Below are 18,331 nucleotides of genomic sequence, written 5' to 3'. Positions count from 1 at the left end.
TGTACATAGGCTATACAGTTTTATATTAACATTTTAGGAGTGAACCTAAACCGACCTGACACGATATTTGGCCGGGCGCACGCCAAAGTTCATGCTGGAATGATAAATGCCTTCTGGCATACGCCAATATTTGGGCATACACCGCGTTGATGAATGAGGGCCATTATCTCTGGACTCAGACTTTCCATATTTCATTCCGATTGGCTATGATTGAATTCCAAAAATGTACGGATGGGGTCCTTTTGCAACAAAATCCCACAAATCATGAACTGAACCGATTTCCCCCCGAATTTAATCACGCATTGAGAGGCATCTAAACAACATACCAATACCACTGTTTGTTACAGAAACAGGATTCTTTTTTCTTCACCAAATTAGGCACAAATGTCCTCATGCACCATTACATGTGTCAGTGTCTGTGAAACCAGATTTTCATACTCCATATCGTTTGTCTGTAAATTACATTCACCCAATCATTTAATACCGGATGTTATTTCTTACAAAAATAATGGCTTATAACTTCACCGCAATATCCATTCATCCTCAAACTGAACTGAATATGTTGAGGGGCCTCTATACAGAGCATCTCCCAAAGCCCTTTCCCTTCTGCCCACGGGGGCACCACAAACACGAATAGTTGCACAGTCTGTCGTACAAATTCTCCCACAACTTCCCCGTGTCCTGACGGATACAGGATAGGTTATCCTGTTACCGTCCTGACGAGGCACACAGTCCCACAGCCTGGGTAGGCAACCTGGCCTTGTGGAGATCTGCACTCTGAGGAGCATACTTTTCTCATTTTAATGGGGACATTCTTCACTCTCATGACATTTACATCGGCCATTAAGGATAAATGTTGTAATGTTGTTAAATGTTAGCTGTTTGAGCAATGCAGTTAAAATAGTCTATGCAAACAGTATTAGCTCTATAAAATTGCGTTTTTTGTGCACTGGATTGTCCACTCTCTTTTTAATTGGTCATATAGTTAAGTAGTTGGATGGATGGATGGATGGAAGGATGAATGGATGGATTGATTATTTTGTGGAGAGTTGTGACTTGTGAATCATTCTTTATGCATTCCTTCATTTTTATACTGAGCTGATTCCATTTCAGGTTTTGTTTAAAGCACTCGGGATTGCCCTGTTGAAATGTGCTAAAATAAACTGCGTTACAGGTCATATAGGCCCATAGGCTTTCTCAGGCAGCCAATTAGGAATGGAGATTAATGAGGTGATGGTAAGATAATTGATGGCCTTTTGGTGGAATAACCAATCGTCATAGTCAACGAAATGGCACATCATGTCTTGCTACTGTGAACACAGCTGTAATGAATATTCACAGCTAATGAGAATGCTATGGTGGGGCCTGGGCCGGCCGCGCGGTCCAGGCACCCAGGTTACCAGCCTGACAGTGTGTTGCGGGTTTGATTCCCGATCCCGACGACCTTTCCCCCCATCTCTCTCCCCCTTTCCTGTCTAACTACTGTAAAAATCTACCCAAAAAAGAGAATATGTTTTGGTGGGACCGAATATTGTACTTAGAGTACTCTCTAGTGCTGCCACTAATGTTGATAGCTGTTACTGTTGGTGTGATGTTTACCTATTTGTCGCAGATACTTGGTAGGTAGGTAGGTAGGTAGGTCGGCCGGCAGTTGTAGAGCATATGCCTGAATAACAGAAGCACAAGGATTTGTTCCTATAGTGGAAGCTCTTTTTCTTCAGGTATATACAGCTCTGGTCAGGTTGAAGTTGGTGGTTCCTGTGTCCTCTGCAGAGGCTTGGTGCACAGTGTGCTCTCCAATATAGAAGTGAAACCTATACACCCATATTAAAGTATCTTGATTTCCCATCTCTAATAAGGCCTAAAACGGGTAATAACTAAGTCACATTTCTGCTGCCGGAATGTGGTGATGAAGTTCAAGTTGAGTTCAAGTTCTCGATTGTGCCGTTTTCTCGATTGTGCCGTTTTCTCGATTGTGCCGTTTCTCGCACTATGTCGATTGTGCCGTTTCTCGCACTATCTCGATTGTGCCGTTTCTCGCACTCTCGATTGTGCCGTTTTCTCGATTGTGCCGTTTCGATTGTGCCGTTTTCTCGATTGTGCCGTTTTCTCGATTGTGCCGTTTTCTCGATTGTGCCATTTCTCGCACTATCTCGATTGTGTTGTTTCTCGCACTATCTCTACGTTAAGTACAGTTTGATTCAAAGAAGGAGGAATCAAAGTGCGTTCAGTGTTGTGGAGATCAAGAAGCTGTACAGTGTGCCCTGGCAAAAAGAGAAGTGGAAGTGATTAAAGACTATCAAGAAGATGATTATGCTGAAGCAGCTACAGTAGGATGTTTGATGGAAAGATCAAAAAGAAGAAAGATTGATACTGAGAAGGAGATAGTTGGCCTAGATATGGATGGACAAGGCTACGTTCTTAGCATCCCCCCATGATTATTTACTGTGCAATCTGCAATAGAGCTTAAAGGGATATTTCTTTCTTTTTTAAACTGTTTTAAAAAAGTATTACAAAAAACATAGCCCCCCTAATGTAATAGGAGGACAGTATCGAGTCAACACGGTGGGAGAGGGGAAAAGGAGGGAATGCCAGGCAACACACACACACACACACACACACACACCATGCCATTTTGGTCACACCAAAGCCTGAGTAGACATTAAAATGACCCCAAACATGTTTGAAAGTGAAATATCCCTATGAGAGTCAATCGGGCAGAATAAAAACTAATTTACAGGACTTCATCGTAATAGTGTCATTAAACTATTGCACTAATACTAGTGTATTGGATATTAGAAAAACTGTCAAGTCCGATAAGTCAATGTACTGTTACTGTAGACTAGAAATGTTTCTATTTGATGTAAATGCAGGCGTGAATATTACATTTCTTAGCGTTCAGGCTCTGCTTCAAATGACTCCATGCTCAGCATAACAGACACTGATTTCAGAGCATGGAGATAGAACGAAACCCCCCCAGGAGAATATAAAACCCACAGGGGAAAACAGAGCCTTACAGGTGGTGGGAACAAAAAGCATACCAAGATGCAGTGATGCCACATATCACTGACAGCAAGAGGAGCAAAAGTGGCATTGGAGGCATTAGATAAGCTGCCAGCTTGCTCAACTGTTGAAAGTGATGCCCACACTTGAGTTGATCTGCCTGAACTTGCTCGGAAGATACACATTTATTTTCATTGTTGAAGCAGAACATGATGATGTGAAGAATGTGAGAAGTGGAATAATAGCTAAAAGAGGGAAAATATCAGTTGGGGATTTTAAGATGTTTTATTTGTTTGTTTTATTTTTGTTTCTCAAAAAGAAATGAGCGCCGCTCCTGTCACAGTCATGTGCAAAGCATGTTCAGTCAGGAAACTCCTGTCACAGTCATGTGCAAAGCATGTTCAGTCAGGAAACTCCTGTCACAGTCATGTACAAAGCATGTTCAGTCAGAAAACTCAATGCAGTTGCTGCCGGCCGTATTGATAATTCTAACCTGCTGAATTAGAAGACAAAATATCTAAGTTTAGCTAAGTTGTTATTTAGTTCTAATATATTAAACATGTCTCTGTAAGTCTGTAATCCCTGCAGGACTGAAACAAACAAGCAAGTATAGAAATTTCCACCCATTTGACTTGCCCTTTTATTGTTATCTTGTTTCCCAATTAATTAACTAGCATAATCACTGGTAATAAACAGCAGTGGGGTATTTCCTAGTTATAGGCCTTCATTCCTCATCCAGAATGTTTGACTAGATCGAGGATATCTATATCTATCTCTCAGCCAGACAGTGCTTCCTGCCATGTAAAAACACAACATTGTTCTTTGAGGTGCCAGGTATCAGGGCAGTTAGTTCTTCAAATGTTTGTGGAACCCACATGGACATTGTAAAGGCCTATTCATAGTCTGGATTTTCGGTGGTGAGGTGACCACTGCTCCGGTGGTGAGCTGACCACCGGAGCACCGCGGCTGGTGACGTCATGTTGTAGTTCGGTGGTCACCTAATCACCGAAAATCCAGACTATGTATGAGCCTTAAGACCTCTGCATCAGACTGAACATCACATTCATTGATACAGGTCAGCACAATCTGGAGTAGCCAGCACAGTCTGGAAGGGACTGCATGTGCCTTGGGACTGTACAGTTACTCTCTCTTAGGCCACCCTGTTTGCTCTGATTTGCCCTTGGCAGTGGAGACATAGCAGCATTTGGCTTTTATTTGACATACAGTAACAGAGGCAGGTTTAACCCACAGAGGCTGTTAGAGTTCACAAGAGAGAGTGTCCCATCCTCTCAATCAAAGATCTAGGCTGGGCCATGCTGTACGATAGGTGGAACAGGTCAGGTAATTGCCATCTTTTAATGGGAGTTACATAGAAATGTCCATGCCCACTCACTTTCCATTATAAGAATATGTGGATAAAACAACTTGAATCTCTAGTTCCAGCAAAGTTGCAAGTCGGAGGATTATCACAACAATACAAAAAAGAAGTGATATTTGAATCAAGTTAAATCACTGAATATACCTTTAATTAAGTCAAAATCCTTCAGCCAAGTTGTGGGTAGAAGGGCTCAGTTCTCAACAGTGGGACAAATTTAATATTAAAAGGACAATTACCTGGGCACGAAATCAGTCACCCACTGCAAATCTGCAAATTAATAAAAACGTACAGACCCAGAGTGCTCCAGTATTTTATTTGGTTAGCCTCTTTTAAAGTGCCCAAGTAATTTTCAAGGGAGATTTATTGTGCTTGTCCAAGTTTCAGCCACAAGGTGGCACTGTAAGTCAAGTTTTCGCCATAGGCCTACTACTGTTATTTCAGTATGGCACTGCTGTACATGTGATGTGATGTAGGGACGGCTTCATGAATCATGACTATATACACACACACGTACACGCGCGCACACACACACACACACACACACACACACACACACACACACACACACACACACACACAGTGTAGCGTGTAGCCTAGTCAAGTTAGTGGGACTGTATATTCTGTATATATTGATATTGGCAATCATTTATTTATTTATATTCCCAACCGGGAACGATCGATCTACGATCAAGTCAAGTAAAGTGATGTAACTTTCCACTACTGGAATAAATACGTGGTATCTTTTTTGTTTTTGTTTTTCTTGTTAAACGATCCGTTCCAATCAATCACTGCTGGTAGTATCATCTTTCTATCACTAGAGGTCGTCAGTTCACGGTTCACGCCTCTGACAAACTTCATCCCATGGCCCGGAGGGACGAATGTCAGCGAGAGAGAGAGAGAGAGAGAGAGAGAGAGAGAGAGAGAGAGAGAGAGAGAGAGAGAGAGAGAGAGAGAGAGAGATTATTAGCAGTATTGAAAGTGAAACAGTACAGCAGGCTAGGCCTACAATGTTAAAACATATTAAACATATTAAATATTTAAACTAGACTTAACGCTGTTAATTATTTCAATTATTTCATCTCGGATAATAAACATTTTATTATTTGATCAGCTGTTGCTTGACAAACTAACCAACAGCCAATCACGGCGTAAGCGTCCTTACAGGCTATGGGATATAGATATAATCTACCCATGGACCAACTTTCTTTTCCCAAACATTCCCCCCTCCTCACTACGTCACCAGCCCCCGCCCCGCCTCGTGCCAAACGGACTGACTTTTGTGTGTGGCGTTGTTGTCAGGCGGCGGCTTGTTCTGATAGGAAAATTGTCACCATATCGGTCGCTAGCTTTAATTAAGGTATTATTAAGTAACCGTTCATACATTCATGGTTCACCACTACCATCATCTTTCATAGCCAGCCAACTCGGGGAGTGAATGGTAAGTGTGGGGTAGTGGGCTTTTCTAGCATGGGCGCGCTCTCTGACATATTAACGTGCTGAAAATAGCTACTCCAAACATTACCCAGTGATGAAAACGTTTTTTCCTCCCTTCTTTTTTCGAAGCCAGCCAGGTGACCCCCCCCCCCCCCCTATATAACTGACTGACAATTTATTTATTTATTTTAGTCAATGGTTCAACTAATATCTAATGGCTATATAATGTATGTTGTATTGTTGTTACTTTTTGAAGCTTCTGACTGAACCGCGTGATCAGATCTGCCGTCGCAGTCAGTTCTAGAAAGCAGAGGCGCTGTAGAAAACTATGGTAAAGTTTATGACAAAGTTTATGACATTTGGATGACTTTAAGTCATCCAAATGTCAGAAACCTTACGTTACGTAGGGTTCCGAGCGGGGCTATCCGCAGCTGTCACAGATCTGCTGTGGATCGTGGTGATGGGTATGGGACGGGTACTATATACTTTTAACGTTAGGCTATATCTGACATGCAACGTTAGAACATCACTGTACAGTCTGTACCAGGCACTAAATGTAAATGTGTATATCATGATGTCGTAGTTGTAACTGCAGGAGTCCTGGAGTTGGCATGTCAGGTTGTTTTGACTTTACCTACATCTGTGTGAACAGGCAGTAAAGCATGACATAATGTGTGAACAATGACAACGCGTGGCCCAATCCAAGCTATAACATAAGACGGGTTTATGGCCTTGAGGCTAGAGTACACGTCAAAACACGAATCCATGTTTTCCTCCTCGGGTTCGAATCAAGCTTTTCTTCATTCTTAAATATTTACTACAGTAGTAAGCACTGGACCAGGGCTATGTGTGTGTGTTTGTCTTTTCACATTTACACATGCCTCCAAAAGAGTGCGTTCTATATTAAAACACCTGTCAAAATAAATTAGATGTAGTCTCAGCAAGTTAACTTTTAACATTTATAGAGGGTGTGTGTCTGTGTGTGTGTGCGTGCGTGCGCGTGCATGGGTTTAGCTATTTTCAACTTGAAACATGCTTGGAAACTGGCAGGCGGTCCGCTTGGAAAACAGTGAGTCACAGCAGCACAGAGCTAGCAACCAACTGTCTTAGGGGACCAAAGCCTCGAAGTAACACAACACAGTAGAAGACAGGACTTTACAAGGCTTGCAGCAGCTAGCACACAGACAGGACTGAGACAAAGTGCATCGAGTGCATTAATTCCCTTTCACAACACACTGTGCACACACATCTTATGAAGTGGATGTCAGACTAATGTGGTATGTGATTGCATTCTTGGTTACAACGCGCGCACACACACACACACACACACACACACACACACACACACACACACACACACACACACACACACACACACACACACACACACACACACACACACACACACACACACACACACACTAACACGAGCACGCTGACGACGGTGACCTGCACCTTACTTAACAGCACTGCCTTTTTTATTGTTTGTTGCAGACTATGCTTCCTGGTTGACAGTAGTACTGCAGTGCTCACCCCTTCTTCTTGACAGCTGGAATCCCGGGGGTGGTTTTGGCTCTTTCCCTCCTCCTATATCCTTTCACCTGTTGCCTGGGACCAGAACATGGAACTAACACATTCCAACAGCTAGTAGTTTGTGAATTCCAAACATCAACAACAACAACAATTGAATAAGAGAGTGTTGCTTACCAGCCAAACTGGCTTGAACAGGCCAGGCAGAGGGAGAGATGAGTTGGGCCGAAGAGGACTGGACTGTGGGGCTCTCTGGTCGAGCTCTGCAGAAAGTGAAGGACCTCCAGGTCCAACAGGAGAGACTGTCCAGAGAGAACAAACAGAGGCAGATTCAATTGGACAACACACAGGCTACCCTCAACAAACAGACTATCAAGGTAGTACATACTGTTAATTTAACACTGACAGTTGGATACTGATAAATTAACCCTTGAGGATTTTACCACAGTAGTTACGCTCGGCTTGTTCTACAGATTGTTTTTAATTTTATATTTAACATTTTCCAACATGTAAAACTGTGTTGAGGGGATGTATTTGGGGACTGGGGAGGAGGGAGTCCACTCTTTGTCCTAGGCCGGGTCGTAACCGCAAGCTGCAGGGTCTGCATACTCACAACAAGCCTACTTCCCATTAGGCTTCCAGAAATAAACCTTTTTGGTGTTTTGAGTCACCATAGGAAATGAGAGACGTTTTAGGAAGGAACATTAGCTTAGCCTGTCGTCTTCTCTCCTTCCCCCCCCTCCCCCCCCTCCGCCCAGCATGAGGAGACACACGGGGAGCTGCAAGATGTGCAGAGGGAGCTGAAGCTGGCGTATGCGGAGACACAGGCAGCGGCGCGTGCGTCAGAGCGGCTGTCTCAAGAGGCGCACACCAAGCAGGCTCTGGTGTGCTCTCTGGAGGGGCAGCTGGAGGCCGCCCGCTCCCTCACCCACAACCTCACACAGGAGGTCAAAAGGTCAGCATGGTGGGGAAATAATATTATATGTTGATAATAATAATACGCTTTATTTCTGAAGGGCTTTAAGAAAAAACGGGTTACAATAACAAGATAAAATATAGCCATGATGATGATGATTAACAATAATGGCCCTATTTTTGTCATTGTCTTATCCATTATACCTAAACTTCTTTGCCTTTTTATTTTTTTTTACTATTTTGAAAAACATTTTCTAATTGTTCAACTAGCAGATCTACATTGACACATTGTGAGCTTGTAGATCGGCCATTTGAACTATTACTTTTTACATTTTTCTACAATCCCGCCTTGATCCCGCCTCTAGCTGCCGCTGATTGGCCAGGCCGTTTGGTGGCTGGAGCATCGAGTCTGCCTGTGAGTTCCCAGATGGGAGCAGGAGGGGGGAACCCAGTGTACTCGCTGCTGCCCCATCTGACTTGGTCAGATTAAAAAATAGGGCCCTAACAATCAATTAAAATGGTAAAATAACAACCAAGAATAATACAATACAAACAAATGGGCGGTGTCATCTAGTAACGTCACAAATTGCCTCATTCACCGCTCCACTTCCTTCTGATGCCCCTTTCACAACAACACCACACGCATCCATCCAACTCCACCCATGTGCCCCGCCGTATCCATGTTTCCGTTTCTATTCTAGCTCTGTCTCCCTCCCTGTCTATCTGTCTCTGTTCCTGTCACCCTTTCTCCAATTGTTTATGTTCTTCCATCCCTGGCTCCCTCTCTCCATGCCTGACTCTTTCTCTCTCTCCTCCCAGGTTGGAGGTGGAGCTGGAGAAGCTGCAGAACAGCAACCGGACAGCAGACTCCAACTTGTTCTCCACACCATGTTGGAACATGGCCTCGCCGTGGGAACGCAATGGTACGGCTCTCTGTCAGTCTCTGTACACTCTGGTTCCATGACTGAATCTGTGTGCCCATTCACACTGCTTATTTTTGTGTATGCAGGGTTCAAATGTATTATTATTTTTGTAGCTTTTGTAGGACGTTCTAGAAGGCCTTATGTGCCACAAGGCACAAAGTGGATAGATAACGGGTAACAGTAGGAGTATAGTTGGAAGAGCACCTCCAACCACTGCATATGCTGGTTATATCCAAATAGTCTACCATATTGGAGATTGGTTAAAACAACATTCAATTTCTATAGTACTGGATTGTAGCATTGTTTATACTGGAAAACTATTCTGAAGCCAGCTGAGATGTCATACATTTATTTCCCAATTCTCAGTCACCCTTTTCTCATCACACTTTGTCCATATCCCTTTGATCATAGACTCATAGTATCTCTGTCTGTCTGTCTTTTTCTCTCTCTCTCACCCCCCCCCTCTCTCTCCCTACCCCAATTGCTGTCTTTCTCTAGGGATTACAGTGCCGTGCTCTCTGCTTCCTGTTTTGTTATTAGAACACAGTAGACCACAAGCGCTCCAGCTGTATTGTTTCTCATGGTTCTGGGTGTTGGTCGTCAGTCGTGGAACGGAACTCAACCCAAATGTTGTGCTTTTGTCCTTCAGGAGGTGTGAAGGAGGAGCATCCAGGGTACAGAGGAGGCGAGAGTCCTTCAGGAGGTGGGAACAAGGACCATCCAGGGCACAGAGGAGGGGAGAGAGACGTCAGGGTGAGTGACTACTAATGTGTGCCAGCCGACACCACGCCGGTCTCACTAAAGCAGTTTTAAGCCTCGACTGGTGGTGTCCCGCCCGTGTGGTTTTGCAAACTGTGAGCTCTAGAAATGGGAGTTGTAGGATTAGATTCAAACAGCTCTGTGTGAAACCGACTCTGTAATTTTAGCATTACAATAAAAAAATCCTGAAAAACAAGACTGTGGCTGGCAAATGTGTGGCTGTTTGACGTAAATAAAGATTTTGAGCATTTAAAAGTGAGTTGAGCGCCACCGTCCTGTTTTTCATGATTCTATTTTTGCAGTTTGGCTCAGCACCAAGAAGCAGAAGATGTGCGTTATTGTTTTCTTTGGACAGTGAAAACTTCTGACACTCCCAGAGTTACAAATGGATAATGTTTTTATATATATTCCACGTGATTTTGTAACACCTTTTTCACCCGGTGCCAAATTGCCAATTGCCTAAAGCTGTAATCCCGGGGGCTACTCTCCCTCTGCCAACCTGGGCTAAGCTCATGCTTCCTTCAATGCGTGAGGAGTGAGCAGGCCAATTCTTATTACCTGACGGGGGGGAAGTAGCGCATGGAAGGGACACGCTATTCCAACCAATTTCTTTCCCCTCCATAGGACGCCCTGGCTAGAGTTCTCATCGGGCCTGAAAGCTACCCTAACTGGGTCGGCCGGAGGCTCGGCCCGACAATAATAATTACCATAATGTTGGGCAATTTGGGCCCGAAAAAAATATCCACGGCGACTGGCGCTGTGGATCAAATGTTATTGAGACGAGTGTGTCAGAGAACGGACTAATAGTCGCCGAAATAAAGGATTTATGTAACTCACGTTAATTGGCTGATAATGTTCCATTTCCAACATTCTAATGGTTTCCAGCAAGTAAACCTCTTCTGAATCAAAGTAGCAGCGATCTACTATAGGTTACTGTATCGTTCACATTAATCATTGCCTCTCAAACCCACATACCACGCGTAATGTGCGTTGCCGAACCAAAAGAACAGACATACAAATAATCAACATGCTGCTCGATTGCGTGTCGACAGCTTGCAGATCTTTTATTTTGGGCAGTGGGCACAACGAGGTGCGCTGCGCTACGATGGGGAAATTAAATAGCTGTACAGCGCTACAATTTGGAAACCAGGTAGCTGTAGCCTACAGTGGACTGTAACATTGCTTGGTCATCATGTAAGTATATTACGTGTATGCATGCAGTGAACATTAACATTAGCGCTTTCATAGTTATATGGAGAGTTTACCATGGTGAGATTGGGTAGCCTAATTTAGCTTATTCACCCAGCTGGGTTCAACGAGACAGCAGTGTCTCGTTAAGCCCCAACGTTTCCAAAATGAGCTATTGTGGATGAATCAATGGTCTTATAAAACATTTAAGCATATGGCTAGTTAACTTAAGTTATATAGTTGATGCTGAGCACTAAGCAGCTCATTTGGTTGGCAAACCAGAGGCCAGCCAGCGGTAGCAAGTTCAACAACCACCGTTCTATTCTGTCACTTCTCTGGTGTGCTGCTGCTGATCATCGCCGCCTCCTCCTCCACCAGTTCAGTCACATAATAGTATAGCCTAAACTGTAAAAGTTAATCGCCAACATTCACCAGCTCAGCCCTCTTCATATTAAATAAATACATTACACAAACAACAGAATGGTTATTTTCGTTATAATATTATATTTAAAAAAAAACGAGCCTTGGGTTCTGTGGGGTCGGGTAAGGTCTGGTTCGGGCAGAGATTGAGAACTCTAGCCCTGGCTGATGAACGGGAGGCAACAAGAGACTATTATTAACTGTGTGGTTGCTTGTGTTTAGGTTAATGGGTTAGGGATGTAACTTAATAACTAAATCACATTTCTGTCTCTTTGTCTGTCTCCAGCAACAACTCCAGTATTCGGACACTCCCACATCCTCACTCCAACGACAACAGAACAAGAATACGCCCCTCCGCCACCGGTCGGACCAAACGGATGTCTTCGCCAGTCCCTCGTCTGTGTTTCCATGGGAACGCGATGACTCAAGGCGGGTTGCTAGGGGACGAAGCGCCCCCTCTCCCCAGACACCCCATGCTGAAGTCATCAGTCGGGGGCAGCTGGAACAGGTGGCTTGTGGGGTAGCGGAGAGCAGCAGCAAAGAAACGGAAAGTGAGTGAATGGCAGCTTGGATACAGCAATGGCTGCTAAAACCTGTCTAGTTTTGACTTGTTTGCATTCACGTATCAAATAACACACCATGTGACCCTTACTTAATGAGTACCTCTGCCCTGAAAAAGGAGGTAATGTTTTTGTCCACTCCTCTCTGTCTGCCTGTTGGCATGATATCTCAGGCAGTTATGAACAGATTTGCACAAAACTTAGAACTGATTCACTTTTTACACTGATTAGCCAAAAGGGGACGTGGTAGTAGCCTAGGTGTGCCACATCGCAAAAATGCGCAGTACACTTCTGGACAGAGAGATCTGATAAACTGGTCTCACCGCTTGGTTGCTCCAGGGACCACTGAGTGTAGGCTAATGCATCATGAAGTTCTATTGAACAAAAGCGGACATGGTGACAGAAGCACCACAATAACTTATAAACAAGCTTCTACCTGGTTGTTGTGACCCACAGTACCGAGCACATTTTCTAGGCTCCACATTAGTGCTGCCGTAATTGTCCAAAAATTGGATTCGGATATTCGTTTTAAAAACCCACATGGATTCGAGCAATTCGAGCCATTCGGATTTCAATTCGAGCAATAATTATATTTACACCAATACAACCTGAGACATAACATTTAAGATCGCATTGCTGGCGCAACTCTCTCTCTCTCTCCGTGCATTGGTGCTGCTAAAAACACAACGCATGCATTCTCCCTTCTCCAGTAAAACTTCACCGACATTTTTCTTAAATGAGCAATCCTACCACACAGCCTTATCAAAACGAGGCACGGAGGCAGTATTAATTCACAGAACAGAACACTGCATTGCTGCTGCTGCTGCCGCCGGGGCACCACATTTCATCCTTACACATTTTATTTATCTTTTTATAATTTCCTGAAGGATAAAGTCGCTTCATGATTGAAGATTGATGAGTGATAGATCTGTGTGTTGTCCAACAAGCCCAAATTGATTAAATCAATTAATTACCAGCTGCATTATTATTATCTGTGGACTGTGGCTCTGCTGCTGACGTTAAGAAACTTTTCAGCTGCAGCGCTCCGCTGTTATGCTCAAATTAGTGACCCTAAAGAATTCTGAGGCAACATGGCTGGAGACGAGGCAGCCAATCAGAACTGCTCCCAGACGCAGGCTGCGCTGTATAGACCGATTCCGTAGCGGGTCTCATGGTCGCAGCCTACGTATTTCCTGTAGGCGGACTCGACGTAGCTGCGGGTTTAAACCCTCACCAGGCGCACCTCTTCCACTACAGTGAACGGCAGAGTGACTGATGTTAGTTTGCCTCAAACTTTACTCCTTTACCTGCTTTTTTACTAACACTAACATTACAAAGATGCCCAGAACATCGATATGAACCTGTGTATAGTTTATGGCTGCTCCAACAGTAGTGGCAACATAAAAAAAAAAAAAACTGAATGTCTAATATCCACCGCGGTGGCTGAGACCAGAGCCATTGAGTAATGGTTGAGACGAAGCAGTGAAAGATACATAACGCCAGTCTTACCCAATACCAAATCTCGTTTTATTAACACAAGGCTGCTGTACTTTATACCTCATACTTTAAATGCTTAGTATGAGTTATAAAATACAGCAGCCTTGTGTTCATAAAACAGAAAGATTGGGTATTGGGTAAGACTGAAAGTATGTATCTTTCAGGACCTTTCACTGCTTTGTCTCAACCATTACTCAATGGCTCTGGTCTCAGCCACCGCGGTGGATATTTTGACATTCCATATTTATTTATTTTTTATGTTGCCACTACTGTTGGAGCAGCCATAAACTACACAGGTTCATCTCGATGTTCTGGACATCTTTGTAATGTTAGTGTTAGTAAAAAAGCAGGTAAAAGAGTAAAGTTTGAGGCAAACTAACATCAGTCACTCTGCCGTTCACTGTAGTGGAAGAGATGCGCCTGGTGAGGGTTTATCCCCGCAGCTACGTTGAGTCCGCCATACAGGAAATACGTAGGCTGCGACCGTGAAACCGCTACGGAATCGGTCTATAGTCTGTGTTTAGGAAGAGTGCGAGGCAGCTGATTTATTCTTCAATGTATGCCGTTGTCGCCGTGTCATGTGGCAAATATAACTAATCTACAAGCTCACAAGTCACAACGCTTACCCATGGTACCGAAAACTAATAATAATAATAAATAAATAAATATTTTTAATTATTATTTTTAATTTGAACCTTAATTTTATATATTCGGTTATTAATTATTATTTTTGATTCGAAACTATATTCGGATATAGAATATTCGTTGGCAGCACTACTCCACATGTCTCATCCTGGTGTATCCATGTAACACTTGTTGTTCCCTAATAGGATGTTTAAAAACCGGCTCATCTAAACATTATTCCGCTTGCTCTCTGTGTGTGTGTGTGTGTGTGTGTGTGTGTGTCAGACACAGTAGCTCAGAGCAGGAAGGGTACAATTCAATCTGAACCAATAAATCCTTTTAGCTGCGGGTGAGCAGCAGGGAGAGGGGAGGGTCACTGTTTACTTTGCTTGTTGGCTCTGTGTGTTTTTGTGCCAGTTTGCATGTTTGACAGTGGCTGTATATCTTTTGAGTCAATGACTATAAGGACATTGTTTCCGTGTGTGGCATGTGTTCAGAGTCAGAGAGAATCCTTCAATTGTCTCCCGGTTCACTGTGAGGTGACGCTGTACTAGTTACTACTGTACCTAAGTCAGTACACAGCTGCTAGTGTTAACTGTCTGCCAGTACAGACAAGGAAGCAAACAGGTCATGGTTGCTGAGTGGTAGCTAATGTAAAGCCACAACCAACTGCTTTCAACCAGGACCTCATTCAGACTTAAGACTTAAAATAACCCAGTTACTGCTTTGGAAGAATCTGAGTAACTTGAAATATACCAACAGGCCTTGTGTGGAGAAAGCCCACAGTGGAAGGTGAGGGGTACTAGGCATAGGCAACACATGACCCCTAGCCTGCAGCTTTGCATTTGCACATGTGGAACTGTGTTGAACTGTGGCTGTCAATTGGGCAGTCATTATGAGCTGATTGACCCCATTTCTGTAACTGTCCGCTACTGCTACTGTGTTATGTCAGACTCGTCAATAATAGCATATGTTATGCTTTAGCTATTGAAAAAATAGCAGATGTACAAGCTCATAGCGCGCCACCGAGTGGCGCTCTACGAGCTTGTGGGTCTGCTATTTTTGAAAAATCGAAGAACGACTGACATAGAAACGGCTTTTTCAGAAAACTGTCAGGGTGTAGAAGACAGTTTTAGAATCAAAATGGGTTAAGACTGATACTGATACTTAACGTCATATGACAAATAGCATAAATAGCTAATAAAAATCTATGAGCCTGTATTAGCTAATTGAAAAAAAATGGGGATCCCAGGGTTAATGTGGTTAACAGATTAAAATGGACCAGTAATCGCAAAGAAAAATATGTAAGTACAAAACCATAAATAAAACACCATGTAATGATAAAACAATTGAAGAAGGTGACAATGAAAGAAACCTAGGACAATGTGTGTGTCCTGATGGATGATACCATCAAGAGAGCCTTTGGTTTCAGGTTTGCAACAGATGTTCATTATATCCAGAGGGAACATCACCATGGGAATATGCTTTCATAGGATCAATTTATCCTTGAATATTTAATATGTATATGCTCTGCTCACACTGCCCAGTGATCTGTATTGACTCGTCGTCTAATGGAACACTGACTTGCCTCTGTGTCCGCCAGCGTCCGTGTCGGAGCTGCAAAGCCGCGTGGGGGCGTTGGAGGCAGAGTTGAGGGCGGAGGCCGCGAGGCTGACGGAGGCACAGGCCCAGCTGGGCCAGAGCAGGAAGGAGGTGTCCGCCAGCGAGCAAAGCCTGCGGAAAGTACACGACCAGCTCAGCCTGACACACACGCGCATGGCACAGGAGAGCGAGCGGGTACCACCAGACACACAAGAACCATGCATATACATCAAATGCACTATCGCCTTTTATTTTATTTGAGGTTGGCTTCAGCATAACCTCACACCTTATTTGTGTGCGTTTGTGTGTGTGCGTGTGTGCGCGTGTGCCCAGGCGTCTGGGGCAGAGCAGAGGCTGAGACAGCTTCAGGAGGAGCTAAAGTGTCAGAGACAGAACGCTGAGAGCTGCCGACTCCAAAATCAACAACGTGTCAAGGACCTGGAGAAACAACATCAGAGGGTGAGACAGACAGACAGACAGACAGACAGACAGACAGACAGACAGACAGGTGGTGGGAACAGAAGGGTGGAGTCACTGGAGTGAGAGTGAAAAGGGCAGAACAGATATGCTATAATGAGAAATGCATGTTGAGATGATGGTGGATAGACGGGTGGGTAAAGGGTTGGGACTCGTTGGGTTTTTAACATTTCCGGGCCCTTACCGGGTCCATCTTAACGAGTCCGGTTCCTAGCGGTTCTCTTAACGGTTCCTATATATGTTATTATTATCATTATTAATATTAATAATAATATTTTCATTCATTCTACAGTAGAATGAAAATTGTAATAATAATAATTAGTAGAATTTCTACTTCTATAATAAAGTGATTCCCTGGCGTGATTACTAAAGAAAAAATAATTATACAACACTATTATTTCAACTTGGGCGAGTCCAATTGGAGTCCATTGAGTTTGGGTTTTGAGACCGAACTAGGCATATGAATTAATTCAGAGCGTATTCTGCAGGCACACGCCGTTGTCTCTTGCTGCTGCTGGCTGTACTAGTAGCGCTGCCCTGTCCACCACAGGGTGCACATTTTTGATTATTTGTTTGAGCGAGCAAATCTCGAGCCAAGGCAAGTGCAGCCGTTCCTTTGGCTATATCTTGGATGGAACTTGACACGACTTGTAGTGTATGTTTGCTCGTGCCCACCACAGCAGCTCGATGGTGTGTGACGCTGCTAATGCAGCAGCGGTGGTACACAGGAGACTCTACACGAATCACTATACATTGATTAGATAATAACATTCACCTTGTTTCAGTAGAGAGGTTTCCTTAAAGGGGGAGTGTCAAAGCCCGAGATTAACATTGCTGATAAGGTACATCACGTGGTCTGAATGAAAACAGTTTCAAACGACACGTGACTATATCTCAGGCTCTGACGTGACCTAGCATCTAGCCGAGCTGAGTGGCTAGCGCACAAAGGCTAGTGGTTTTGAGGTAACCTTTTGCGTCAGACTAGGTGAAAGTGTAATCAAAAAAATTATTTTATTGCTCGGAAATCTTCCTTACAATGACATTGAGTTGTTGCACTGAACTGAACTGAGCTGTTGCATAATCGCAATTTCGCGTGACTAGTCCGTCTGAAGCCCACCACACACCGGCTGCGAAGTCCCCCGTGTGTGCGAGAGAGAGAGAGACCGCCCCTATATCGGTGTGTGTGTGTGTGTGTGTGTGTGTGTGTGTGTGTGTGTGAGAGAGAGAGAGAGAGAGAGAGAGAGAGAGAGAGCGCGAGCGAGCGTGTGTGTGTGTGTGTGTGTGTGTGTGTGTGAGAGAGAGAGAGAGAGAGAGAGAGAGAGAGAGGTGGAGTAGTCACAGGCAGTGGTTACGTGAAGCTCCAGGGCTCCGTGAGCCCTGTTCAGCACTTAGCCGGCTGAGGGCGTGTCAGCGGGGGGGAGACAGATAGACAAGATGGGTACGATGGAACCCGTCGCGCGGAATTGCGATTATGCAACAGTTTTCCCTAAAACTTGGACGTCAACTCGGTGTCATTCTGGCGAGTTTTTTGTAGCAAAAAAGTAATTTTTCCACCAAACTTTTACCCAGCTATGAGGCTGAAGGTGGCCTCAAAACCACTAGCATGAGTTGATAGCCACCAGGAACGCTAACTCGCAGAGCCCAGAGCCGCTCTGACATTTAGACCAGATACAAGATCAATTTCATTGGTCAAATTGAGCTGGCCCGACTTTACGTCACAATCTAGATGCTAGCGTTAATAGCCTTAATAGCTTCCCGAGGGGCGTGACATACCCGCTTTAAAGTCAACATGCTCTACCACCTTTGCATGAAAGGATTGCACCACTGGTCAAATTCAACCACACTTCTAAGGACTTTTGCGTTTGTTTGACATGCTGTTTTCGCTACTAGCCTACACTCGTCTCCGACTCTCTGTCTGACCGTCTCTCTTGAAGTTTGCATGCATACTACTGATCCAAGACCAGTTGTTGTATCCACCCCACACACTCATTTAGGTGGGGTGACGTCACCATAGCTGCTTG

General features: G+C 44.1%; 1 protein-coding gene across 5 annotated transcripts in view; it reads left to right on the top strand.

Annotated features, from left to right (window-relative positions):
* Positions 1-18,331, top strand: part of LOC308323033 (uncharacterized protein) — a 75,507-nt gene that overhangs the window by 40,571 nt on the left and 16,605 nt on the right. For 3 of the 5 annotated variants that reach the window (XR_013964793.1, XM_080774624.1, XM_080774621.1), the window contains exons 1-8: positions 5,663-5,819; positions 7,310-7,722; positions 8,104-8,300; positions 9,080-9,183; positions 9,833-9,936; positions 11,837-12,101; positions 15,835-16,028; positions 16,167-16,292. Coding sequence is in view for 4 of the 5 variants with exons in the window: in XM_080774624.1 (XP_080630750.1) it covers positions 7,561-7,722; positions 8,104-8,300; positions 9,080-9,183; positions 9,833-9,936; positions 11,837-12,101; positions 15,835-16,028; positions 16,167-16,292 (1,152 nt within the window). In the remaining variant the exon portion in view is untranslated. Of the gene's footprint in view, positions 1-5,662; positions 5,820-7,309; positions 7,723-8,103; positions 8,301-9,079; positions 9,184-9,832; positions 9,937-11,836; positions 12,102-15,834; positions 16,029-16,166; positions 16,293-18,331 lie in introns of those variants that run through there. The other 2 variants (XM_080774623.1, XM_080774622.1) reach the window with 2 other exon arrangements.

This window comes from Protomyctophum bolini, assembly GCF_963924005.1.
Source record: "Protomyctophum bolini genome assembly, chromosome: 10".
In the NCBI taxonomy this organism is placed as follows: Eukaryota; Metazoa; Chordata; class Actinopteri; order Myctophiformes; family Myctophidae; genus Protomyctophum; species Protomyctophum bolini.
Note: the sequence above shows the minus strand (reverse complement) of the source record. Positions and strands in the feature narration are given on the sequence as shown.